General features: G+C 38.6%; 1 protein-coding gene across 1 annotated transcript in view; it reads left to right on the plus strand.

The window, feature by feature from the left end:
- Positions 1-14,536, plus strand: part of LOC144445422 (separin-like) — a 179,089-nt gene that overhangs the window by 88,025 nt on the left and 76,528 nt on the right. The window contains exons 9-10 of the mRNA XM_078134961.1: positions 525-785; positions 5,707-5,947. Of these exons, the coding sequence (XP_077991087.1) occupies positions 525-785; positions 5,707-5,947 (502 nt within the window). The remainder of the gene's footprint in view (positions 1-524; positions 786-5,706; positions 5,948-14,536) is intronic.

The following is a 14,536-nucleotide window of genomic DNA, read 5'->3' on the forward strand; positions in this document are numbered from 1 at the left end:
GTCACCCTATGTCAATCAGCTATCAGTCACCCTATGTCAATCAGCTATCAGTCACCCAATGTCAATCAGCTATCAGTCACCCAATGTCAATCAGCTATCAGTCACCCTATGTCAATCAGCTATCAGTCACCCAATGTCAATCAGCTATCAGTCACACAATGTCAATCGGCTATCAGTCACCCAATGTCAATCAGCTATCAGTCACCCTATGTCAATCAGCTATCAGTCACCCTATGTCAATCAGCTATCAGTCACCCTATGTCAATCAGCTATCAGTCACACAATGTCAATCAGCTGTCAGTCACCCAATGTCAATCAGCTATCGGTCACCCTATGTCAACTGTCTATTATCATATTATACTTTGGTAGGACTGTGAGTTAGTGTTGACTCTACAGTTGCTATCAGTCACCCTATGTCAATCAGCTATCAGTCACACAATGTCAATCAGCTGTCAGTCACCCAATGTCAATCAGCTATCGGTCACCCTATGTCAACTGTCTATTATCATATTATACTTTGGTAGGACTGTGAGTTAGTGTTGACTCTACAGTTGCTAGGAAACACAGCAAGTCAGGCTCAACATCATCACATCTCGACTATAGCATATGCAGAAGCTTCCAAGATATGGTGTTACCTTGACAATCAGTTATATGGAAAGAAGCTGTTGGAGAAGAGCAAGAATAGTTTAGAGAGGATAAAGACAGAGAGAAATAATACAACCAGACAGATAGTGAATATAATGTATACCATAGCTATGTGTCAATACATGGTGAAGTGCAAACAGGTAAGGGGTTACAATACAACCAGACAGATAGTGAATATAATGTATACCATAGCTATGTGTCAATACATGGTGAAGTGCAAACAGGTAAGGGGTTACAATACAACCAGACAGATAGTGAATATAATGTATACCATAGCTATGTGTCAATACATGGTGAAGTGCAAACAGGTAAGGGGTTACAATACAACCAGACAGATAGTGAATATAATGTATACCATAGCTATGTGTCAATACATGGTGAAGTGCAAACAGGTAAGGGGTTACAATACAACCAGACAGATAGTGAATATAATGTATACCATAGCTATGTGTCAATACATGGTGAAGTGCAAACAGGTAAGGGGTTACAATACAACCAGACAGATAGTGAATATAATGTATACCATTGCTATGTGTCAATACATGATGAAGTGCAAACAGGTAAGGGGTTACAATACAACCAGACAGATAGTGAATATAATGTATACCATAGCTATGTGTCAATACATGGTGAAGTGCAAACAGGTAAGGGGTTACAATACAACCAGACTGATAGTGAATATAATGTATACCATAGCTAAGTGTCAATACATGGTGAAGTATATACACGTAAGGGATTACAATACAACCAGTCAGATAGTGAATATAATGTATACCATAGCTAAGTGTCAATACATAGTGAAGTATTTACAGGTAAGGGGTTACAATACAACCAGACAGATAGTGAATATAATGTATACCATAGCTAAGTGTCAATACATGGTGAAGTATATACAGGTAAGGGGTTACAATACAACCAGACAGATAGTGAATATAATGTATACCATAGCTAAGTGTCAATACATGGTGAAGTATATACAGGTAAGGGGTTACAATACAACCAGACAGATAGTGAATATAATGTATACCATAGCTAAGTGTCAATACATGGTGAAGTATATACAGGTAAGGGGTTACAATACAACCAGACTGATAGTGAATATAATGTATACCATTGCTAAGTGTCAATACATGGTGAAGTATATACAGGTAAGGAGTTACAATACAACCAGACAGATAGTGAATATAATGTATACCATTGCCAAGTGTCAATACATGGTGAAGTATATACAGGTAAGGGGTTACAATACAACCAGACAGATAGTGAATATAATGTATACCATAGCTATGTGTCAATACATGGTGAAGTGCAAACAGGTAAGGGGTTACAATACAACCAGACAGATAGTGAATATAATGTATACCATAGCTATGTGTCAATACATGGTGAAGTGCAAACAGGTAAGGGGTTACAATACAACCAGACAGATAGTGAATATAATGTATACCATAGCTATGTGTCAATACATGGTGAAGTGCAAACAGGTAAGGGGTTACAATACAACCAGACAGATAGTGAATATAATGTATACCATAGCTATGTGTCAATACATGGTGAAGTGCAAACAGGTAAGGGGTTACAATACAACCAGACAGATAGTGAATATAATGTATACCATTGCTATGTGTCAATACATGATGAAGTGCAAACAGGTAAGGGGTTACAATACAACCAGACAGATAGTGAATATAATGTATACCATAGCTATGTGTCAATACATGGTGAAGTGCAAACAGGTAAGGGGTTACAATACAACCAGACTGATAGTGAATATAATGTATACCATAGCTAAGTGTCAATACATGGTGAAGTATATACACGTAAGGGATTACAATACAACCAGTCAGATAGTGAATATAATGTATACCATAGCTAAGTGTCAATACATAGTGAAGTATTTACAGGTAAGGGGTTACAATACAACCAGACAGATAGTGAATATAATGTATACCATAGCTAAGTGTCAATACATGGTGAAGTATATACAGGTAAGGGGTTACAATACAACCAGACAGATAGTGAATATAATGTATACCATAGCTAAGTGTCAATACATGGTGAAGTATATACAGGTAAGGGGTTACAATACAACCAGACAGATAGTGAATATAATGTATACCATAGCTAAGTGTCAATACATGGTGAAGTATATACAGGTAAGGGGTTACAATACAACCAGACTGATAGTGAATATAATGTATACCATTGCTAAGTGTCAATACATGGTGAAGTATATACAGGTAAGGAGTTACAATACAACCAGACAGATAGTGAATATAATGTATACCATTGCCAAGTGTCAATACATGGTGAAGTATATACAGGTAAGGGGTTACAATACAACCAGACAGATAGTGAATATAATGTATACCATTGCTAAGTGTCAATACATGGTGAAGTATAAAGGGGTTACAATACAACCAGACTGATAGTGAATATAATGTATACCATTGCTAAGTGTCAATACATGGTGAAGTATATACAAGTAAGGGGTTACAATACAACCAGACAGATAGTGAATATAATGTATACCATTGCTAAGTGTCAATACATGGTGAAGTATATACAGGTAAGGGGTTACAATACAACCAGACTTATAGTGAATATAATGTATACCATTGCTAAGTGTCAAAACATGGTGAAGTGCAAACAGGTAAGGGGTTACAATACAACCAGACAGATACGATAGTGAATATAATGTATACCATTGCTAAGTGTCAATAAATGGTGAAGTATATACAGGTAAGGTGTTACAATACAACCAGACAGATAGTGAATATAATGTATACCATTGCTAAGTGTCAATACATGGTGAAGTATATACAGGTAAGGGGTTATAATACAACCAGACTGATAGTGAATATAATGTATACCATTGCTAAGTGTCAATACATGGTGAAGTATATACACGTAAGGGGTTATAATACAACCAGACAGATAGTGAATATAATGTATACCATAGCTAAGTGTCAATACATGGTGAAGTATTTACAGGTAAGGGGTTATAATACAACCAGATAGATAGTGAATATAATGTATACCATAGCTAAGTGTCAATACATGGTGAAGTATATACAGGTAAGGGGTTATAATACAACCAGACAGATAGTGAATATAATGTATACCATTGCTAAGTGTCAATACATAGTGAAGTATTTACAGGTAAGGGGTTACAATACAACCAGACAGATAGTGAATATAATGTATACCATTGCTAAGTGTCAATACATAGTGAAGTATTTACAGGTAAGGGGTTATAATACAACCAGACTGATAGTGAATATAATGTATACCATTGCTAAGTGTCAATACATGGTGAAGTATATACAAGTAAGGGGTTACAATACAACCAGACAGATAGTGAATATAATGTATACCATTGCTAAGTGTCAATACATAGTGAAGTATTTACAGGTAAGGAGTTATAATACAACCAGACAGATAGTGAATATAATGTATACCATTGCTAAGTGTCAATACATAGTGAAGTATTTACAGGTAAGGGGTTATAATACAACCAGACAGATAGTGAATATAATGTATACCATTGCTAAGTGTCAATACATAGTGAAGTATTTACAGGTAAGGAGTTATAATACAACCAGACAGATAGTGAATATAATGTATACCATTGCTAAGTGTCAATACATAGTGAAGTATTTACAGGTAAGGGGTTATAATACAACCAGACAGATAGTGAATATAATGTATACCATTGCTAAGTGTCAATACATAGTGAAGTATATACAGGTAAGGGGTTATAATACAACCAGACAGATAGTGAATATAATGTATACCATTGCTAAGTGTCAATACATAGTGAAGTATTTACAGGTAAGGGGTTATAATACAACCAGACAGATAGTGAATATAATGTATACCATTGCTAAGTGTCAATACATAGTGAAGTATATACAGGTAAGGGGTTATAATACAACCAGACAGATAGTGAATATAATGTATACCATTGCTAAGTGTCAATACATGGTGAAGTATATACAGGTAAGGGGTTACAATACAACCAGACAGATAGTGAATATAATGTATACCATTGCTAAGTGTCAATACATGGTGAAGTATATACAGGTAAGGGGTTACAATACAACCAGACTGATAGTGAATATAATGTATACCATAGCTAAGTGTCAATACATGGTGAAGTATATACAGGTAAGGGGTTATAATACAACCAGACAGATAGTGAATATAATGTATACCATTGCTAAGTGTCAATACATAGTGAAGTATTTACAGGTAAGGGGTTATAATACAACCAGACAGATAGTGAATATAATGTATACCATTGCTAAGTGTCAATACATGGTGAAGTATATACAGGTAAGGGGTTATAATACAACCAGACAGATAGTGAATATAATGTATACCATTGCTAAGTGTCAATACATAGTGAAGTATATACAGGTAAGGGGTTATAATACAACCAGACAGATAGTGAATATAATGTATACCATTGCTAAGTGTCAATACATGGTGAAGTATATACAGGTAAGGGGTTATAATACAACCAGACAGATAGTGAATATAATGTATACCATTGCTATGTGTCAATACATGATGAAGTATATACAGGTAAGGGGTTACAATACAACCAGACAGATAGTGAATATAATGTATACCATTGCTAAGTGTCAATACATGGTGAAGTATATACAGGTAAGGGGTTACAATACAACCAGACTGATAGTGAATATAATGTATACCATAGCTAAGTGTCAATACATGGTGAAGTATATACAGGTAAGAGGTTACAATACAACCAGACTGATAGTGAATATAATGTATACCATAGCTAAGTGTCAATACATGGTGAAGTATATACAAGTAAGGGGTTACAATACAACCAGACAGATGGTAAATACACAACAAGTAGATCGTCAAAGACTAGAGTGTAGATGTAGATGTCATAAAACACTGTGATGTATAGAGTTATTCACCATGAGAGCTACTATAATCACTTTGAAAACAGTTGTATTATTTTCATTTGATGAATGAAATGAAGAATAGTTGTACTGTTATTAATCTCCCAATATTACTTCTAAGTTTTCAGAGGTTGAGAGACTTCTGGATGAGCTAAGTCAAGACAATGTCCTTGAACTTCACAATCGTTGGTCCTATTTACTGAAGGCAGACTTGAAAGAATTGACAGCCAACTACTTACTGACATATGGATATATACAGCCAGGTATTGAAAACACAGCTATGGAGTTGATGTTGGAAGCACTCAGACTTAGACAAGGTGTCTGTAAACTAGGTCCAACACTTATTGACTTTCCCAACAAAGGTAACTACAATAGTATCAGATTTTACAATCTTTGGTGAAGTTGTTTATCTGTTGCAGTGTCCTACTCAACAGACTCCTACAAGATAGTGTAAGAATCAAGAGACATTCTACTTTAGTTTTCTGAGTATCAGAATAATTCTGTATCACAATGTCTTTGTAATACACAGCTAGCTACCTGAGACATGAGGCATAATGTACAGCTAGCTACCTGGGATATAATGTACAGCTACCTACCTGGGACATAATGTACAGCTAGCTAACTGGGACACAATGTACAGCTACCTAACTGGGATATAATGTACAGCTAGCTACCTGGGACATAATGTACAGCTAGCTACCTGGGATATAATGTACAGCTAGCTACCTGGGATATAATGTACAGCTAGCTACCTGGGATATAATGCACAGCTAGCTACCTGGGACATAATGTACAGCTAGCTAACTGGGATATAATGTACAGCTAGCTACCTGGGATATAATGTACAGCTAGCTAACTGGGACATAATGTACAGCTAGCTACCTGGGACATAATGTACAGCTAGCTAACTGGGATATAATGTACAGTTAGCTACCTGGGATATAATGTACAGCTAGCTAACTGGGACATAATGTACAGCTACCTACCTGGGATATAATGTACAGCCAGCTACCTGGGATATAATGTACAGCTACCTACCTAGGACATAATGTACAGCTAGCTAACTGGGACATAATGTACAGCTAGCTAACTGGGACATAATGTACAGCTACCTACCTGGGATATAATGTACAGCTAGCTACCTGGGATATAATGTACAGCTAGCTAACTGGGACATAATGTACAGCTACCTACCTGGGATATAATGTACAGCTACCTACCTGGGACATAATGTACAGCTAGCTAACTGGGACATAATGTACAGCTACCTACCTGGGACATAATGTACAGTTAGCTAACTGGGGCATAATGTACAGCTAGCTACCTGGGACATAATGTACAGCTAGCTAACTGGGATATAATGTACAGCTAGCTACATGGGACATAATGTACAGCTAGCTACCTGGGATATAATGTACAGCTAGCTACCTGGGACATAATGTACAGCTACCTACCTGGGACATAATGTACAGCTAGCTACCTATGACATAATGTACAGCTAGCTACCTGGGATATAATGTACAGCTAGCTACCTGGGATATAATGTACAGCTACCTACCTGGGACATAATGTACAGCTAATTGGGACACAATGTACAGCTACCTAACTGGAACATAATGTACAGCTAGCTAACTGGGATATAATGTACAGCTAGCTACCTGGGATATAATGTACAGCTACCTTAAACTGGGATATAATGTACAGCTAGCTACCTGGGACATAATGTACAGCTACCTACCTGGGACATAATGTACAGCTAGCTAACTGGGATATAATGTACAGCTAGCTACCTGGGATATAATGTACAGCTACCTAACTGGGATATAATGTACAGCTAGCTACCTGGGATATAATGTACAGCTACCTTCCTGGGATATAATGTACAGCTAGCTACCTGGGATATAATGTACAGCTAGCTAACTGGGATATAATGTACAGCTAGCTACATGGGACATAATGTACAGCTAGCTACCTGGGACATAATGTACAGCTACCTACCTGGGATATAATGTACAGCTACCTACCTGGGACATAATGTACAGCTACCTAACTGGGATATAATGTACAGCTAGCTACCTGGGATATAATGTACAGCTAGCTAACTGGAATATAATGTACAGCTAGCTACCTGGGACATAATGTACAGCTACCTGGGACATAATGTACAGCTAGCTACCAGGGATATAATGTACAGCTAGCTACCTGGGATATAATGTACAGCTAGCTACCTGGGATATAATGTACAACTTGCTACCTGGGATATAATGTACAGCTACCTGGGACATAATGTACAGCTAACTACCTGGGATATAATGTACAGCTAACTACCTAGGACATAATGTACAGCTAGCTAACTGGGACATAATGTACAGCTAGCTAACTGGGACATAATGTACAGTTAGCTACCTGGGATATAATGTACAGCTAACTACCAGGGATATAATGTACAGCTAACTACCTAGGACATAATGTACAGTTAGCTAACTGGGACATAATGTACAACTAGCTACCTGGGACATAATGTACAGCTGGCTAACTGGGACATAATGTACAGCTAGCTACCTGGGATATAATGTACAGCTAGCTACCTGGGATATAATGTACAACTAGCTACCTGGGATATAATGTACTGCTAACTACCTGGGATATAATGTACAACTAGCTACCTGGGATATAATGTACAGCTAGATACCTGGGACATAATGTACAGCTAGCTACCTGGGACATAATGTACAGCTAGCTACCTGGGATATAATGTACAGCTAACTACCTGGGACATAATGTACAGCTAGCTACCTGGGACATAATGTACAACTAGCTACCTGGGATATAATGTACAGCTAGCTACCTGGGATATAATGTACAGCTAACTACCTGGGATATAATGTACAGCTAGCTACCTGGGATATAATGTACAGCTAGCTACCTGGGGCATAATGTACAGCTAGCTACCTGGGATATAATGTACAGCTAGCTACCTGGGATATAATGTACAGCTAGCTACCTGGGACATAATGTACAGCTAGCTACCTGGGATATAATGTACAGCTAGCTACCTGGGATATAATGTACAGCTAACTACCTGGGACATAATGTACAGCTACCTACCTGGGATATAATGTACTTCTAGCTACCTGGGATATAATGTACAGCTAACTTCCTGGGACATAATGTACAGCTAGCTACCTGGGATATAATGTACAACTAGCTACCTGGGATATAATGTACAGCTAGCTAACTGGGACATAATGTACAGTTAGCTACCTGGGATATAATGTACAGCTAGCTACCTGGGATATAATGTACAACTAGCTACCTGGGACATAATGTACAACTAGCTACCTGGGATATAATGTACAGCTAGCTACCTGGGATATAATGTACAGCTAGCTACCTGGGACATAATGTACAACTAGCTACCTGGGATATAATGTACAGCTAGCTACCTGGGATATAATGTACAGCTAGCTACCTGGGATATAATGTACAGCTAGCTACCTGGGACATAATGTACAACTAGCTACCTGGGATATAATGTACAGCTAGCTACCTGGGATATAATGTACAACTAGCTACCTGGGACATAATGTACAACTAGCTACCTGGGATATAATGTACAGCTAGCTACCTGGGATATAATGTACAGCTAGCTACCTGGGACATAATGTACAACTAGCTACCTGGGATATAATGTACAGCTAGCTACCTGGGATATAATGTACAACTAGCTACCTGGGATATAATGTACAGCTAGCTACCTGGGATATAATGTACAGCTAGCTACCTGGGACATAATGTACAGCTACCTACCTGGGACATAATGTACAGCTAGCTACCTGGGATATAATGTACAGCTACCTACCTGGGACATAATGTACAGCTAGCTAACTGGGATATAATGTACAGCTAGCTACCTGGGATATAATGTACAGCTACCTACCTGGGACATAATGTACAACTAGCTAACTGGGATATAATGTACAGCTAGCTAACTGGGATATAATGTACAGCTACCTACCTGGGACATAATGTACAGCTAGCTAACTGGGACATAATGTACAGCTAGCTACCTGGGATATAATGTACAGCTACCTACCTGGGATATAATGTACAGCTAGCTACCTGGGATATAATGTACAGCTAGCTACCTGGGATATAATGTAGAGCTACCTACCTGGGATATAATGTACAGCTACCTACCTGGGACATAATGTACAGCTAGCTAACTGGGATATAATGTACAGCTAGCTAACTGGGACATAATGTACAGCTAGCTACCTGGGATATAATGTACTGCTAGCTAACTGGGACATAATGTACAGCTAGCTAACTGGGACATAATGTACAGCTAGCTACCTGGGATATAATGTACAGCTAGCTAACTGGGACATAATGTACAGCTAGCTACCTGGGACATAATGTACAGCTAACTACCTGGGATATAATGTACAGCTAGCTAACTGGGATATAATGTACAGCTAACTACCTGCGATATAATGTACAGCTAGCTACCTGGGATATAATGTACAGCTAGGTACCTGGGATATAATGTACAGCTACCTGGGATATAATATACAGGTACCTACCTGGGACACAATGTAAAGCTAGCTACCTGGGATATAATGTACAGGTACCTACCTGGGACATACATGTAATGTACTGCTAACTACCTGGGACATAATGTACAGCTAGCTACCTGGGACATAATGTACAGCTAGCTACCTGGGACATAATGTACAGCTAGCTACCTGGGATATAATGTACAGCTAGCTACCTGGAACATAATGTACAGCTAGCTAACTGGGACATAATGTACAGCTAGCTACCTGGAACATAATGTACAGCTAGCTAACTGGGATATAATGTACAGCTAGCTACCTGGGACATAATGTACAGCTAGCTACCTGGGATATAATGTACAGCTAGCTACCTGGAACATAATGTACAGCTACCTAACTGGGATATAATGTACAGCTACCTACCTGGGATATAATGTACAGCTAGCTACCTGGGATATAATGTACAGCTAGGTACCTGGGACATAATGTACAGCTACCTACCTGGGATATAATGTACAGCTACCTAACTGGGACATAATGTACAGCTACCTAACTGGGACATAATGTACAGCTACCTACCTGGGATATAATGTACAGCTACCTATCCGGGACATAATGTACAGCTAGCTACCTGGGACGTAATTTACCAATATCCCAAAAGTCAATGGATTTAACTTCGTATTGCACCAAAATTTACAATTAGCACACCAAAACTTTTGCCAGGTATCCACCATGGCTTTGTCAATTGTCGCAAATTCTCTGACGTTAGTAACATCCCCCATCACTGTTCATAGATGGTTTTAAAGTCCGAATATGAATCACTTGACAGTGATACCTGGCGAAAGCTTTTGTGAGCTAACTGTAAATTTTGTTGCAATACAAAGTTAAATCCATTAAATTAGTCTGAACTTTTGCATAAATGAGCTTTCATGATACTAATATCCAAAAAAGGTCAGCTAATAAATGATAGCAAAGGAAAGACAGATATCTTGATTGAACAATTCAAATCTGTGTTTACAAAGTCCTCATCAACAGACGCCATGCCGACAATTAGAAAAGTAAAGAAACTAAAACCGTTATAACAGTTAACAATTGATAACAAAGGAGTGGAAAAATTAGTAAAAACAATAAATCCATCGAAGGCATCGGGTCCAGATTTAATACCAAATCTCGTGTTATGCGACTGCACTGAACAACTTGCACCAGATATTCCAAATTTCAGTTGACTCAGGATCCTTACCAGATGACTGGCTTACAGCAAACATTGCCCCAGTGTTTAAAAAAGGGGATAAACATTACCAGAAAACTACAGGCCAATTTCATTAACATCCATTACAAGTAAACTCGTTGAACACATAATTTGCCGACATATTCTTCAACACTTGGAAAGCAACCACATACTGTCATCATTAAACCATGGTTTTAGGTCAGGCTTTTCTTGTGAAACCCAATTAGTTGTAACTCTCCATGATTTCATGAAATCTTTCGACCAGAACATCCAAACAGACATTGCTATATTGGATTTTTCCAAGGCATTCGACACGGTCCCTCACAAAAAGCTTCTCTATAAGTTAAACAACTATGGCATCCATGGATCTATCCACTCATGGATTACATCTTTCCTTACAAAACGATACATGAGATCAGTAGTGGAAGGGGAATACTCAGACCTAGTTACCGTTGATTCCGGAGTCCCTCAGGGCACTGTACTTGGGCCATTACTATTCTTGTGTCACATAAATGCAGGGTTCGCACGGTCCTGGAAAACCCTGGAATTTCAAACCCTCCCTGGAAAGCCCTGGAAAACCCTGGAAAAATGCGCCCTTCCCCTGGAAAACCCTGGAAAATGATCATGATCAATCGATCGATTAAAATTGAAGATCGTCATATCTGTACTCGAGCCACCCATTCATATGATTCTTAATCTCGTAAATGTGAAATGGCGAAAATATTTTCAGTCTTTCGCCATGGTGGTGAATCAAAATTCACACAGATTGAACCCAGACAGTCAAACGATCATTCCACGAGACACTTTGCCCCACAGACCGTGCCTATGATTAGTTGAATGGTCGCCGCAGTGTTTGTTTCGATCTTGCGTATATTGCTACTCCATACATCTCCCAGTCGTCATTTCAGGGACATGATATTGTAACAGTCCCGGCCGGGGATAACAGTTGGTCTGTTAACAAGATTATCTTAACATTGTAGCGAGTATCAAAGCATCATCAACCTCGATTAGAAATTGTTACAAGTTTGGCGCACGAGTCGACATACTACAAGCTCAGGTATGGCAATACTAGGGCTAGGGAAGTGCAGTTGAATTTCCGGGTTGTGGAAGTACGGTTGTGACTTTTATGTCGTCGATAAATGGCTATTTGTGTTACATGTTCTAAAAGAATAAACTACTGTTTTATGTTGTTGGTACAGTAACATTTGTCAATGCATAGTGTCGATTGTCTTTAAAAATGTTTTGTGACATATTATGGGAACTGTTGTTAATTTTTCTCGTCCACATCAGACAATTAAATGTCATTCAAAAAATATACTTTAGTGTCAACACCCCTGGAAAATGGCCAAAATCAATATGAATACCCCTGGAAAACTGACGAAAAAGCCCTGGAAAGTCCTGGAATTTTGTTTTGCTTTAAATGTATGAACCCTGTAAATGACTTACCTGAGTGTGTCAAATCAAATGTTAGACTCTTTGCTGACAACTGCCTATTGTATAGACAGATCAAGACCTATCAGGATCACTTCACTCTGCAAAGAGACTTAGAACAACTGGAAATTTGGGCCACCACTTGGGGGATGCGTTTTAATGCCAAAAAGTGCTACATCATGTCTCTTTGTAATAAATCTTCTCATTTCTATACATTGAGTAACTACATATTGCAGCAGGTCACACAAAATCCTTATCTTGGTTTCACTTTGTCAGAGGACATGAAATGGACTCCACATATTGCAAATATCATAAAGAAAGCAAACTCGACATGGGGTTTCTGAGAAGAAACCCTCCGTCATTGTACACAGTCATGTAAGAAAACAGCTTACATCTCACTAGTAAGATCCATGCTAGAATATGGTTCAGTGGTTTGGGACCCTTACTTACATAAAAACATTGACCGACTCAAACAGGTACAGCGCAGAGCAGCACGTTTCATCACAGGGAACTACAGGAGTAGGGACGAAGGGTGTGTCACCAAAATGGTAGAAAGCCAACATCACTCCAGAATAGATGCACAGCCAACAGGCTAATTTTTCTATACAGGGTGGTGGTCTATAAAAGCTAGGAAATTTGCAGACTGTATCTCATCTAACATTGTTGAACAAAGAGTTACTAACAACTCAAAGTGCTTTGCAATTGACAATTGTAAAACTTCTCAATATAAACAGTCATTCTTTGTAAAAGCACTAGACTGGAACCATCTGGATAATAGTACTGTGTGTGCTAAATCTTGTAAAATGGCAGTCACTGTCAAAAACCATTCTAACTAAATACTCTCCACCAATGTGTTATTTAATACCCAGGACCTACATCGTAACTATACAGAACTCCAGATACAAGTTAATTTAACGTTACTGTATTGTTATTTCAGTTCAGTGGATATTGACATCTGGTTTTTAGCACAACTGAACTAATGAAGTTCAGTAGTGCTGTAGGCATGGTGAGGTGTCTTTCCATCAATTCAAAAACCACCAGACCTATTGCCTGGGTTCTGTTCGACTATGATACTCCCCTTTTGATAATATACTGATGGGTAACCCACATTAGTTCCTCCAATCCATGCCAAGAAATCTTTTGCCTCACCCCTTCCACCATACCTGGCTCCATATTTGGATAGCTTAGTCTCCTGCCTAAATGGCAGTTAGCGCATGTGTACTCCTATCTTTTATCGCATGGCGGTACAAGTGTGTACACCGATATTGTTTTTGTCTTAATGTACCTTACTCTCCAATTCCACTGTACACACCGGTTTTTCCTCTTGGTTGGCTCTTTGGTTACCCTAAAGACCCTGGGATCTGTTGTGTGTTTTTCTTCTCCATGCAGGCATTCCTTGTATACGGACGTCATTACCTTACCGTGTTTTTTTTTCAGTCGTTCATTTCATCATGACTAAACCTAAGAAGAAGGGTACACGTGGTTTTGACATGTCCAAGCAGGATTGTCATTCTGTGTGTATTGCTTGTCGGACGTGTTTCACATCCAAGTCCTGTGAGGTTTTTTTTACTAGATGGTCCAAAGAAAATTGGCGTAACTTTGGTAAACAGTCAGACAAACAGCGGTCATGTAAGCCGAGTGAGTTCCACACAAGCTTCTGTCACTGCTCCTGCTAGTATGCGGGCTTTGACTGTAACGGTAAGTTCTTCTGTCACAGCAGAACCGAAGTCAGG

This window comes from Glandiceps talaboti, chromosome 14 (assembly GCF_964340395.1).
Source record: "Glandiceps talaboti chromosome 14, keGlaTala1.1, whole genome shotgun sequence".
NCBI classification, from domain to species: Eukaryota; Metazoa; Hemichordata; class Enteropneusta; family Spengelidae; genus Glandiceps; species Glandiceps talaboti.